The sequence below is a fragment of the Vitis vinifera genome, chromosome 4 (assembly GCF_030704535.1).
Source record: "Vitis vinifera cultivar Pinot Noir 40024 chromosome 4, ASM3070453v1".
Classification (NCBI taxonomy): Eukaryota; Viridiplantae; Streptophyta; class Magnoliopsida; order Vitales; family Vitaceae; genus Vitis; species Vitis vinifera.
Genome location: NC_081808.1, coordinates 18,299,759 through 18,314,741, shown reverse-complemented (window position 1 = coordinate 18,314,741; position 14,983 = coordinate 18,299,759). Strand labels below are relative to the sequence as shown.

The 14,983-nt window shown below is 31.6% G+C and overlaps 1 protein-coding gene across 1 annotated transcript; it reads right to left on the bottom strand.

Annotated features, from left to right (window-relative positions):
• Window positions 1–1,698: 1,698 nt before the first annotated feature.
• LOC100854667 (uncharacterized) lies at window positions 1,699–14,752 on the bottom strand. Its single transcript, XM_059736591.1, has 3 exons — window positions 14,689–14,752; window positions 14,470–14,611; window positions 1,699–2,362 (listed from the first exon to the last, which is right to left on the bottom strand). The coding sequence occupies exons 1-3, from the start codon at window positions 14,750–14,752 to the stop codon at window positions 1,699–1,701; spliced, it is 870 nt and encodes a 289-aa protein (XP_059592574.1).
• Window positions 14,753–14,983: the final 231 nt, after the last annotated feature.

The window sequence follows — 14,983 nt, the reverse complement described above, 5'->3', positions numbered from 1 at the left end:
TAATGGCTGGCAGTTGGACAATAGGAACATCCGCATTTGGAACATGAGATGTAGGGAAAGGAATCACAACATGCTCTTCTCCAAGAGGTATCTCACGAGGCACAAAATTTGGATCAACATTAACTTCATCCTCAAACTATACAACCCTGTCTGACTCAATGATCCTGGTGGTATGAGATGGATAATAAAATCTGGAACCCCTTGATCCAATGCAATAACCAACAAAGAAACCACTGATGGTTTTAGGATCAAGTTTCTTTGACTGTGGGTTATAGGGCCTAACCTCAGCCTTACATCCCCAAACATGGAAATAATGAAGACTCGGTTTCTTCCCTGACCATAGCTCATAAGGTGTCTTAGGCACGGACTTACTGTGCACTTGATTCAAAATATATGTCGCAATCCTTAAGGCTTCACCCCACAAAAATTCTGGTAAGGAGGAATTAGACAACATGCATCTCACCATATCCAACAATGTGTGATTCCTCTTTTCTGCAACCTCATTCTATTGGAGAGTACCTAGCATTGTATATCTAGCATCAATGCCGCATTCCAATAGAAACTTAGCGAATGGTCCAGGATTTCGTCCAGTCTCATCATATCTCCCATAATACTCACCACTTTTATCAGAGTTCACAGCTTTAATGGGCTTTCCCAACTACAACTCCACCTTAGCCTTAAAGGCCTTAAACACATTTAAGGAGTCAGATTTCTCATGGATTAGTTCAACATAACCATATCTAGAGAAATCATCAATAAAAGTGATGAAATATTTATAACCCCCTAAAGTAGTTGGTGTCAAACGACCACATATATCTGTGTGGATCAAGTCTAAAGTGCCTCCACACCTATCAATCTTCTCCTTTTTGGTCTTAGCTATCATCTTCCCCTTCAAGCAAACAACACAAGTCTCGAAGTCTGAGAAATCAAGATTAGAAAGCACACCATCTCTAACCAATCTCTCTAATCTTTGCCTAGAAATATGACATAGGCGTTTGTGCCATAACATAGAAGGACTCAAATTCATTCTAGCATGCTTGCAACCAACCAACAACAGAATTAATGGAAGAAGAAACACACAAAGGACCATGATGCAAACTGAGACTATAAAGATTGCCAAACAAAACACCATTGCCAATTAAGACTGAGTTGCTTAAAATATCCACTTTTCCACCTCCAAAGTGAAAAGAATAACCATGTCTATCCAAAACAAATACAAAAATCAAATTTCTCCTAAGTGAGGGAATGTAAGCAACATCGTGTAACAGTAAAAAGCTTTCGGTGGCCAATCTTAGTTTTATCATGCCAAAAAATTCTACTTTCACTTTGCTTCCATTACCCATGTACACAAATTCTTCATGCTTTGACGGCCTCCTTTTCTTTGTCATCTCCTACAAAGAATTAGTAACATGAATAGTGGCACCAGTATCTAACCACCAAGAATTGGCATGAACATCAACAATATTAGTCTCAATCATGTTTGCATTCAAATCAACCATAACCACAATTTTACATTTCTTCTTCTTCTCTAGCCAATTTTTAAACTTAAAGCAATCAACCCGCTTATGCCCAATCTTATGGCAAAAGTTGCACTTCCACTTGAATTTCTCTTTCTTTGCAGCATTAGATGAAGCAGATCCACTAGGGGCTCCTTGACTCGAATTCCCTCTCCTCTTGAATTGCTTATACCCTCCAGTTCTAGTGTAAAGGTTTTTTCTTCATGCTGCTCCCATGGTTAGTAACAAAAGCAATAGAGTGGGTCTCATTTTTCTTCAGTGAGACTGCATGTTGCACCACAATGGACATCAACTCCTCCAAAGTCCATTCTTCCTTCAAGGCATTATAGGTCAACTTCACTGCATCAAAGGGAGCAGGAAGAGACTCAAGTATCAACCATTTCAAAAATTTCTCACTCAACTCTACTTTCATCTCATTTGCCTTGTTGAAATAGTGCTTTAGTTTGATGATGTGATCTTTAATCCCACCTACTCCATCATACACAGTGGTTGTGAGAAGCTTCAAATGAGTTGTCATTTCTGCCTTATCAGTCTTGGTATAATTAGCCTTCACATATTTCAAAAATTCTTTGACCCTTTCTGTCTTTGGCACACATTCTTTAATGGACTTATCCATTGTGTATTTCATCACCATCAAACAACTCCTATTGGAGTACTCCCATTTCTCATAAAAGGATCTTTCGTCTGCAGAGCTCATATCAGTGGGTTTACTTGGCTCATCAACTCTCAAAGCCAAGTCCAGAATTTGCAAGGTCATATGGATGTTGAAAGACTCAAACCATTCCTCAAAATTATTTCCTGTAAGAGGCTTGATGGTAGACAATGGCAGAGAAATACCAGGATTTCTAGTAGTTGGAAAATAGAAAAATAAAACAATATGCATGTTACTACAAAATCATGTTATTTGCTAGTTTCCAAAATTACTCAATTTACCAATAGCTTGGAATTTTGAAAATTCCACAGTGGTAAGGATAACTAATTAAATATCACAACCAAGATACACTAATTTTATTACCGAAATGGCAAAGAAAATTAGTACGATTCATAATATATAATTAATTTCCTTCACCAATCTAAGCATCCTACCAAGTATTATAATCATCGATAGGACAATTACAATACCCGTATGGATCTTAGTAATCACAATAATAAAACAACCAAAATGTGGGAGATTAAATACAACAACAAAGACAATTTGACACATATAGGATCACGATAGGTAATCACATATATGTTCACTATTATCATGATGAATTCAAAATATCTCAATTTGCACAACTTGACACACTTAGAATTGCAATAGGCAATCACACAAGTGTTTTTCAATGTCATAATAAATTAAGATATTCAACAAAATAGCTTAGGACAACATTATTGGTATAACACAAAAAATTATACCCAAAAGAACAATAATAATAAAAATAATTGTCCCAATAAAGCCAAATTTCATAAATGCATAATAATTTCAACATATGCATTATCATTCCAAGAATGTCAAGACAAATAAAAAAATTTGTTTTTTTTTTAATATAATGTCATGATGACATCATCATCTTCTCTACGGGTTGAACAACCCTGGTTCTGGCTGTACAAATCTGGAGAAGGGAAAAAAAAATTTTGCCCAAAAAATTATGCAATTTCCTACGCAAACAACCGGTTTTCCATCATCAAACATTAATCCATCAATCTTGACCAAAAATTTGCACACAAACAGATAAACGAAAAGCCATAAGAAACCCTAGTTTTCGAAATCCCATCAATTGAGTTCCAAAAACCAAAAGAAATTATGGGTTTTCCTCCAAAATGTGTTTTATACAAGTCTCCCACATCAATTTTGCTTCAAAATGGAGAATTAACATCAAACAAAAAAAAAAAAAAAACCCCCCAAAAATTGACTTCAAGAAAACCTTGATTAATCTGAAAATTAAAAAAAAAAATTGCAGCTTAAATGTCATTCATGGTTGCTCTGATACCAATTGTTGAAAAATTTAAACCATAACCAAGATCTCATGAAAGACATTAAAGCATACAGTAAAATAAATTGTGAATTAAGAAAAATTGACCTTGATTGATTCCATAGAAAGTCATTCCTGTGTTCGTCTGATATTCAAAGATGCTCTCAATTCGTGAAAGAGAGAAGTCCCGAGTTCAATTGGCTCTTCCCTTTCAACACCCAAAAGAATGTGCTCTAAAGAGTGAGTTCGTACAGTCTCTTCTCAGTCCCAAAGAGAAACAGAACAGAATAGGATAACCACCCTACCTTTTTCCCTTATATATATATATATATATATATATATATATATATATATATATATATATATATATATATATATTGCATATCACACATTCACAGTTTGGACCACTTGACTTAATGGGCCAGTCAAGTGAATTAAGGTGAGCCCATAGAAATTAAGCAACAGTGTGTTCAGCCCCATTATGGACCACAATGCACAAATTAAATTAACATTGATTTATGGCATTATTATATTGATTATGTAAGTCCACACATAAAAATTCCAACAACCTCATGTGGTGTTTATGTAATATGCTCTTGATAAAAGACTTTTTCTCCCATTTTAGAATCTTGTTTTCATATCCCTATGTGTATTTTCCAATGACACCATTCAATCTTGGTCCCATCATGCACATGACTTGCCTCATATATTTGATTGTAATGAAAGCACATCCCTTTAAATTTTGATAATGAAAGGTTGACAAATGGGAAGAAAAACATTTTTTTTTAAGGAACATGGAGGATTACATCACATTCCATTATCAGCAGGACAACAGCGTCTCCTGGTACTAGCAAAGTGGTGTCAATGTCAGTTCCATTGTCGTATATCCTATCCCTTAATGTCACACATCTTGCTTGGCCTATTGTATGGGAACCTGTGTATCCATTGAATGAATTAATCAGTGTTGAACCTTGCATATACACGACGAGAAGGGAATTGAACGCTTGAAATATAAATATATATATATATATTCATCTTATGAAGTATTTTTTTTCTTAAAAGTGCAAATAGCATTGAAAAGAAATATCAATGAAATCAATACTCATTGCTACCTACCTTATGAAGTAAATTATAAAGATTGTAAATTTTAAAAAGTATAATGATTTTTATTTTTTTTGGGTAAATCTAAGGCAAATATGAAAAATAAAAATAATAATGTATGAAGAAAATACCAAAAAAAACATGGAGATATGATTATAAAAGATACGAGGATATCTTCCAAATTACACATTTAAATGTCAAATGTTGTAATTGAAATAATTTGAAAGGAAATATAAAATGAGATACAATAACTTACCTACAAAATAAATGTAGTTAAAATGCATTTTCAAAATCTAGTGATTATCTAAATTTTTAGTTTTTTTTATTGTTAGTTTTAAGAGAATGACCAAAATTTCTTTGTTTTTTCACTATCATATGGTAATATTTCAATATAAATATCCACAATGGACTAAAACATGTGATACAAAATTTAATGTACAACTTTATTAGCTAGAACATATTAGTTTTAGGAAATTTACTTTCTCATATTTCCTAAAAGTAATCTTTCCTTTAGGATTCATAAAGATATAAAAATTCTAGACAAATCACATAAATGCATTTTAGACAACCTTTATTGTCTAAAATGCATGAAGTGATGTTAAAAAATTGAAAGCTTTAAATGCATTATCTTTTTATTTTAAATAGATAAATGACAATTTAGATAGTTTTACTAATCCTTCAAGTTCTAATAAACATTGCACAACAATGCATATAGATCTTGAAACTTTCAATCGTAGGAAACAAAGAAAATATTTTAAAGAACAATCAAATGTGACATTTTCAACAAAAAAAAAAATCGAGATTTTCAAAATAAAATTCTAAAACTTTCAAAAGAAATTCAAGATTTTCATTTTATCAACACAAAAATTTTAATCTTCTTCAAGATCTTAGATGATAAATTTGAAGGCTCAAGTTACAGGATAAGCACAGTAAAACACATAATGCAATTTATTGTTGATTGTACCACTTTTGGAATTTCTATTCAAGGAATGGGTTTTATTTAGTAAACTAATTATAACAACATCAATAATGAGTATTTGATCCTTTGTGTAGAAAAATTCTATTAAAAAAACAAAACTATAAGTGTGTTCTCACTTATAATATTTGCAAAGTCAAAATAGACTTAGATGGTTATGACCCAATAATCATCAAATTCAATAATGAACAAATCAAGTTAAGAGTGTTCCTAAAAAATCTTCTTAGTCTTTTGTAATTCCTCTTATTTATTGAATCTTGATAGAAGCTTGATAATTACATGGAGAGAGATTTTGATTACAAATGAAAGATTTTTGAAATGAGATGAATTACAAAAGGCAAAAAAGATTTTTTGGGAACACTCTTCTAGCTTTTATCTACTCTTAGTTGTCCCTACCTTGCAATTGATCGTGATGACTCTAATTATAGAGAAAATTGACGAACTTGAAACTTGTTAAAATTCACGAGATTGAAACTTGTTAAAATCCATAAAATTATTTGAGTCCACATGTCTTTGTTTCTTCTTATAGATTATTGATAAAAAATTTCCGATGTCACAAATCTTGTTTCCTATCAACATTATATATTTCACATGTTTCTTTTGAAGTAACTCTTTAAATGGGAGACATCATTTCTTTCATTTTGGAAACTTTTCAAACAGTTTTTCATCCACTAACTTTTCCATCCACTTTCTTTCTTTACAACTTTTTTTTTCAATATTTACATCTTTTCACGACCTTTTTTTTGCTTTTTCTTTATATTTTATTAGAAATGCAAAACTGTAAGTGTGATCTCACTTATAGTATTTGTAAAGCCAATTGAACTCATCATTGAAAGTAAATCTCCTGAGCAGTCAAATGATGGAGGAGTTTACCCATCTTAACATCTCATTTTCCTTAAAGTCTATTGATAAAACATCCTTTGTTCGAAAAAGAGGCCCCTTGGCCAAGTCTCAAAAAACAAATTCATCATTAGAGATCAGGAATGATTGTTAAACAATTAGACTTTAAGATTTATGGTTCTTCTAACTATAAATTCATTACTGAAAACAATATTCAAAAAACCATTTCCTCAAATGACCTTCCTGAAGTCCCTTCTCTTTTTCAATCTCAATTCTCTTAGCTTGTGGATATGTACAAAAGAAAATATGTCAAAGAAAGGCAAGCTAGAGAAGGATTTGAAAATCTTCTCTTAGAAATAATATATTGAAAGATTTCAAGAATTTTTTTATACAATTGTATCTTTATAGTTATCTAATGATTAAAAAAAAGTTGGAAACAAAGAAAGTGGATGGAAAAGTTAATGGGTGAAAAGCTTTTTGAAAAATTTTCAAAATGGAAGAAGTGGTGTCCTCCATTTAAACAGTTACTTCAAAAGAAACATGTGAAATATATAAAGTTGATAGAAAACATGATTCATGACATGGGAGAAGTTTTATTTTGCAAAAAACAAAAAGTTGTTGACTCGAATAATTTGTGTATTTCAACAAGTTTCAATCACGTGGATTTCAACAAGTTTCAATCCCGTGGATTTCAACAAGTTTCAATCCCGTGGATTTCAACAAGTTTCTGATGTTAAAAAATTGGAAGCTTTAAATGCATTATCTTTGTATTTTAAATAGATAAATGACAATTTAGATAGTTTTACTAATTCTTCAAGTTCTAATAAACATTGCACAACAATGCATACAGATCTTGAAACTTTCAATTGTAGGAAACAAAGAAATTTTTTTAAAGAAGAATCAAATGTGACATTTTCAAAAAAAAAAATTGAGATTTTCAAAATAAAGATCTAAAACTTTCAAAAGAAATTCAAGATTTTCATTTTATCAGCACAAAAATTTTAATCTTCTTTAAGATCTTAAATGATAAATTCGAAGGCTCAAGTTACAAGATAAGCATAGTAAAAACACATAATGCAATTTATTTTTAATTGTAGCACTTTTAGAATTTCTATTTAAGGAATGAGTTTTATTTGGTAAACTAATTATAACAACATCAATAATGAGTATTTGATCCTTTGTGTAGAAAAATTCTATTAAAAAAACAAAACTATAAGTGTGCTCTCACTTATAATATTTGCAAAGTCAAAATAGACTTAGACAGTTATGACCCAATAATCATCAAATTCAATAATGAACAAATCAAGTTAAGAGTGTTCCTAAAAAATCTTCTTAGTCTTTTGTAATTCCTCTCATTTATTGAATCTTGATAGAAGCTTGATAATTACATAGAGAGATATTTTGATTACAAATGAAAGATTTTTGAAATGAGATGAATTACAAAAGGCAAAAAAGATTTTTTGGGAACACTCTTCTAGCTTTTATCTACTCTTAGTTGTCCCTACCTTGCAATTGATCTTGATAACTCTAATTATAGAGAAAATTGACGAACTTGAAACTTGTTAAAATTCACGAGATTGAAACCTGTTAAAATCCATAAAATTATTTGAGTTGACACGTCTTTGTTTCTTCTTATAGATTATTGATAAAAAATTTCCGATGTCACAAATCTTGTTTCCTATCAACATTATATATTTCACATGTTTCTTTTGAAGTAACTCTTTAAATGGGAGACATCACTTCTTTCATTTTGGAAACTTTTCAAAAAGTTTTTCATCCACTAACTTTTCCATCCACTTTCTTTCTTTACAACTTTTTTTTTTTCAATATTTACATCTTTTCACAACCTTTTTTTTCTTTTTCTTTTTTTTTTATTAGAAATGCAAAACTGTAAGTGTGCTCTCACTCATAGTATTTGTAAAGCCAATTGAACTCATCATTGAAAGCAAACCTCCTGAGCAGTCAAATGATGGAGGAGTTTACCCATCTTAACATCTCATTTTCCTTAAAGTCTATTGATAAAGCATCCTTTGTTCGAAAAAGAGGCATCTTGGCCAAGTCTCAAAAAACAAATTCATCATTAGAGATCAGGAATGATTGTTAGACAATTAGACTTTGAGATTTATGGTTCTTCTAACTACAAATTCATTACTGAAAACAATATTCAAAAAGCCATTTCCTCAAATGACCTTCCTAAAGTCCCTTCTCTTTTTCAATCTCAATTCTCTTAGCTTGTGGATATGTACAAAAGAAAATATGTCAAAGAAAGGCAAGCTAGAGAAGAATTTGAAAATCTTCTCTTAGAAATAATATATTGAAAGATTTCAAGAATTTTTTATACAATTGTATCTTTATAGTTATCTAACGATTAAAAAAAAGTTGGAAACAAAGAAAGTGGATGGAAAAGTTAATGGGTGAAAAGCTTTTTGAAAAATTTTCAAAATGGAAGAAGTGGTGTCCTCCATTTAAACAGTTACTTCAAAAGAAACGTGTGAAATATATAAAGTTGATAGAAAACACGATTCATGACATGGGAGAAGTTTTATTTTGCAAAAAACAAAAAGTTGTCGACTCGAATAATTTGTGTATTTCAACAAGTTTTACTTTGTCAATTTCAACAAGTTTCAATCCCGTGGATTTCAACAAGTTTCAAGTCCGTCAATTTTCTCTATAAACAGAGTCAACAAGATTAATTACAAATGTAATTTAAAGTATAAAATAAAGCATAATAATTGAATCTGAAATAAACTTTGTATTGAAATAATACCTTGATACAAAGAGTTTAAATCTTGACACAAGCTTAATGATTACATAGAAAAAGGCTTTGATTATAAAGGAAAGATTTTTTAAAAAAGAGAAATTACAAGCTAATAAGAAAGTTTTGGAACACTTGAAAATTTTTGTTGTTAAAAGGATAAAATGAAAGGATATTTATTCAAATTAGATTTGTTAAGTAGAATAAATTATTTGAAAGAATGAATTGGTGTATTAAAAGATAAAATGAAAGGGTATTTATCCAAATGAGTATGTTGAATAAAATAAGTTAATTAGAGTACATGAAAGAATTAATTATTGTAGGTATTTAATTGTTTCTCAATCTACATTTCCTTCCAAATTTTTCCAATTGCAATGACATTTAAATCCGTTAGTTGTAGGAGGTTCATGACATAAACAAGGATTAAAATAAAATAATCTATGATATCCACGTGATATCTTCTATATTTGTGTCTCCATGGTACTTGGTATTTTTAATATTTTTATTATTATTATTATTTTTCATACTTGCCTAAGATATACCAAAAAAAGGAAAAAAAAAATCATCATACTTGTGAAATTTTTCATGGTTTTCTTAATTTTGCTTCAAAAAGGTAGGTAACAATGGCTATTGATTTCATTGATGTCTCCTTTACTTTAAAAGATAAATATTTCACAATATTAAAATATATTCATATGCTCGATACACAAAATTTCATGCTAAACAAATGGTATATTGTTCCTCATATTGACAACCACTATTATTTTAAAAAAAAAATTATATTTTGATAACAATCTTCAGCAGTCTTCTTGTAAAAAATTTCTATGTTTCTAAGACAGTGTTTGATTCCTAGAAAGTATTAATATATATATATATATATATATAGATTAAGACTAATGGTTTTCTTGTATTCCACAAATACATTAAAAATATTCATCATTCTTCTTACAAAATTTTTCTATGTTTCTAAGACGATGTTTGATTCCTAGAAAATATTAGGAAAAGAAAAAAGAATATTAAGACAAATGGTTTTCTTGTATTCCATAAATACAATTAAAATTTTATACATTTTTAAAGTATTTAATATTTATATAGAAAGAAAAATATAAGTGAGGGTAGCTTGTAAAAATAATTTATTGTATTTAAATCTAATTTTGTTTTTCCTCTTCATTTTCTTTCCTATACATTGTTTTAGAATTCCTAATTTGAAGGATTGATATACTATATTCATATTGTATCATTTGAAATAAAAGTATCGATCTACTTGAATGGTAGACGGAAAAAAAATGACAATGAATTTCCAAGAGATTGTGCCCCAAATCCCCAATATGTTCGCCTTCAAGAGATGGCAATGAGATTTCATGGTACTCCATAATCACTTGTGTAATTAAATGAGACAAAGGCACATGAAATAAAAAGCCGGTTGTACAGAGATTTGGATCATATATATATAATAAGAAATCTCAGCAATTTGTTGCTTATATTTCTAATAGCAAGTCTATATTTTTTGTTTCCAACTATCCAAGTCTACACACGATTCCATGCTAAAGCTATAATAACGTCTTGAACCTAGATGGTATATTATTCCTCATATTGACAACCTCTATTGTTTAAAAATGTTTCATATTTTGACAACAATCTTCATCATTCTTCTTACAAAATTTTCGGTCTCAGCATTTCTATGTTTCTAGAGGATTGATATACTATATATCATTTGAAAAAAGGTATTCGTCTTACTTTGGCTTTTATCTTAAACTTGTAGGACAAACAAAATATTGCAATACAACTTCAGAGATTCTTGAATCGTATGAGCAGATTTTTGCAAATTATGGAGCAGATTGTGACATTATTCATCAACTCGAGGCATCATCTATGATACATTACTATCGATTCTTGTCAAAGGAAGAGGATGATTCATGATCCTAATCATCATATTCTAAACATATTGATCTAACTATAAAATAAAAGAATATCCAAGCCCTACCCTACAACTAAATACAAGGACCTCTGGTCTTAATTCTTATTGCCAAAGGACACTAGAGCTGATCTACATCTTGGGGGAAAAAGAAAAAAGGAATATTACTTCCTATGATTCCATCATCCCCTTATATAGAGACATTACAAAAATTTGTTTTCCATCAACCTACTCATATATCCTTCCATTTGTTCTATTGCTATATTTTCATATCAATACAAACCAACTAAAATATAATCAATTTGATTAATGATAATAAGCACATAAATAAAGAAGTGTCCAAACATTCTGTTCTTTAATGAGTTGACAATGGATATGATAAAAAACAGTAGCTGGCAGAAACAGGAAATATAACCGTAAGAAAAGAAAATTGATGCTGCTTCTGTTATGAGCATAGTAAGTAGCAAAACCAATCCATTCCTACTCTTATTGCTTTGTTTCCATACTAAACAACTGGATCTTGCGCAAATTGAATCAAGAAACCGCTTTTTTTCTTTGCCTGAGCACAATAATTTAGATTAAAGAGAAAAAAAAAAACCTATGTGAGAAACCCTCCTTGGCTCACCAACACCACTTTGTCGCATCCTTGTGAAGCTACTTGAGCTGCAACATCATTGCCTATAGAATCAAAATTCAAATGCAAAGTTCTTTCTCAGCCACATGTACCATAACTGAAATAACCATCTCATTGCTCAACTAATTACTACTTAAAAAGCGCATATTATTGATGCTAATTTAGAACTCTATTGACATGTTTTAGGTAATGATCATTCTAAACTTATGCAATTAACATATTGTCCTCTTGCAGTGCTTACCAATAGTTTTTATGAGCTGTGGAAATGTTTTAAGGTATAATTGGCAAGGAATTATGCATAAGTAAGGGTGAGCTTAAGAAGATGGAAGTTGGAATGGTGGATGAAATGTTAATGATTGAGCTGTATTAAAATTGTGGATGGTGAGCATAACATCAAATAGAAGTGTCAGGGGAAGAGGAAGTGGGTGTGTTGAAGGGAAGGATAGAAGTAATGAATGGATTTAGAGGAACAACACAAAAACCCAGATTGAAAGTTTAATTGATGCTGTTGATATATGGGTATTGGATAGTAAAGGGGCTAAATTCATGCAAAGGAAGGAACCAGATGATAGACAGCTTATGGGTGAGAAAACAGAAGCAATATACATGTTTTGGTCAAGTTTGAATGACAATTCAAAATGGGGTAGCATGTGCGAACTTGGGATGCTTGACAGTGCAGTTTGAAACTTCATTACAGTGCAAATTCAAAGAGCCATTTGAACAGGACCAGTAGGTTATAATTCGAGAGATGTAGCAACTCAGTTTGGAACCCCATGCGAACTTGTGCTCTGCCATTTCAAATGTCCATGTGAGATTACACGGCAACTGTGTTTTTAAAGTTTTCATGCAAAGATGGTTTGGAATAAAATTCAAGACTCAGATGAAAATGTTCAAGAGTTCACATGTCATGTGCTGGTTCGAAAGTTCAAATCATCACTTGAAAGTTGTCTCCAAGTTGGTTTGAATGTTCTTGCAAAAGGAAGATGATTGCATCTCTTGTGCAATCAATCTTCCCTTGTTGATGTTTAGAAATCATGTTTGAGAATGTTGTGAGGGGATTTCTACGTTTTTGAATTATTGCACCTGCATTCTGGTGAGACTTCTTGAAGAACTAGGTTGATTTCAAATGATGTTGAAGAAGAGAAGCTTTAATCTTTGCAGATGGATGTGAAATCAAGTTCAATTCATCTTTCAACTCATTCAAGCTTGTTAGATGCTGGGTTAGCATGCTTTATAGCTGAATTTGATTGCTCAGTGAGCAAGAAGAGACACAACTTGCCATGCTCTGTTTTCAACTGGATTGAATTGTGAATAATTGATCAATTGAACTGGAATTTCTACATAGAGAATTATTTGATCTAGACCTATTGCCAAATCTAAAATTGGTTTAGCGATGATTTAAGATCTTCACCTAACTAGATGAAAAATGGATCAATATGAGATCTAATTCACCATGAAAATTAATCTCTAGTGAAATCCAATTCTGAGAGCTTTGTCATTAATAGTTGTTTCATTTTGATTTCCAGCCAATTTTGATATCCAGAATTTTTTCAAATTTGATTTGTTACAATACATCAATTGGACCCTCACCATATCAATTCACACCATTTATACCTTGATCAACTTATACATAATCATCCTTGAGGACAATACATGGATCACCACACTACTATAGCCAACTCATTACCCTTAATCAAGATAAGGGCCACATAATGTGAAATCCCATTTTTGAGAGAAGCAATCACATATGCAATCAATCATCGGCATAAGCATAGATATCCACTATACCAAAAAACAAATCTCTTTGTGCAAAAACTCCACACCCGGGTGCACTAATCACAGTGTTTCCCTGATTAAAAATCTTCAGCCCATGCATTCAAAAGCCTCACTGACCCATGTCACTCTAATCATGGAACTATAGAAACCAAGAAATTAGGACCCAAAAATGAACCAGAAACCATAACAGAATGTTAACTAACATTACTTTCATAATCTAATCAGTCTCCCAAAAAGTCCATCAACTGTGGCTTCCATAAAGAATCTTGGTCTTTTAGGACTTCTGACTCCAAAAATAACGAATTTTCGCTCAGAAGCTCACACCACAAGGATGATCATGAAGTTCAAAGTTTAAACTAGAAATGACTCCCTTTTTTGTACTAAAGATGTTCCAAACAAGTTGCATTTCGGAGCCAATACTCATTCTTCTACAAGCCCTTTTCAACAATGAGTTTTTCCATGGTTCAATCTCTTGTTTTTTGCAATTTGAATTATTATAGTAACTAGATTGATAAGGGCTTTGGATTAATTGATGGTTGAACATGGTATTATATCTTCAGTATAGGGTTCAACCTTTTGTTTATTCCCCTATTTGTTGAACCCATGAGCAGCTCACCTGAGACAAGATGCTAAAGGGTTTGCGGTTTGATATACGCTATTGGCTGTCTGTTTCCTAAGAGTTTAGGCTTTCAGGTCAATCCATCGCTAGTTTAACCAAAATAAAGCATTCTCAAGCAAATCAAAATCAGTTCAAATATCGACATGGGGATTAGAGGTTTTCAAAATGCCACTCAAAAACTTTTCAACAAACACGTTGCATACTGAAATGCTAGATACAATCTCAATAACCAAAAACAACCTCAGTCAACACATTCAAATGGGATTCCACAATGTCAGCCAGGCAATTCATCAAACATAGGGCATGTGCTCATAGATATCAAGGAAAACGCAGCAAAAGCTGAGAAAAACAGCAAACCATTGATGGGTTTCAATCTATGACCTGTCTTCTATAAGAAATCCCTCAGATTCAGGTACCACATCAGTTATGATTGAGTCATTGGGAGTGGCCTCTTGCTCTTGAGTTCTGGTGAGCTGTTGTTCCATGTCTCTTAGCCTTGTCCTCATCACACTTGTAACAAGAACTGCAAAACCATGGGGTCATAAATGTGTAGATAGAGAAGAGAAAAAAGGTTGGCGAGAATAAGATTAGAGAGAGTACTGCCAGCAGTGCCAATCGTCCATAGCCAGAGGATCTTCAAGCCAGGGCTCGTCTCTCTTGGCATTGCTGATGATGTTGTTATTATTCCAACTCATAAATCTATGAAATATGGCTACTTTTGATGTGGGCATGGGCCTCTTTACCCTTTTTAATGTGGGCTTGGGCTTCATTGCCTTTTATTGGGCTCACCTCCCAACGGAAAATTATGGGCGTGTTTGGTAACTGTTTTTTAAAATAATTTTTGAAAATTATGCTTTGATTTTTTGTAGAACAAAAATATATTTAAAAACCTAAA

Bases quoted from the DNA above. Each gene is read 5' to 3' on its own strand.
- LOC100854667 (XM_059736591.1), bottom strand. From the start codon at position 14,752: ATGCCAAGAGAGACGAGCCCTGGCTTGAAGATCCTCTGGCTATGGACG. The intron at 14,612-14,688 runs GTACTCTCTCTA...ATGGTTTTGCAG, and splicing joins GACGATTGGCACTGCTGGCA to TTCTTGTTACAAGTGTGATG. The intron at 2,363-14,469 runs GTCATAGATTGA...TCCAACTACTAG, and splicing joins GGATTTCTTATAGAAGACAG to AAATCCTGGTATTTCTCTGC.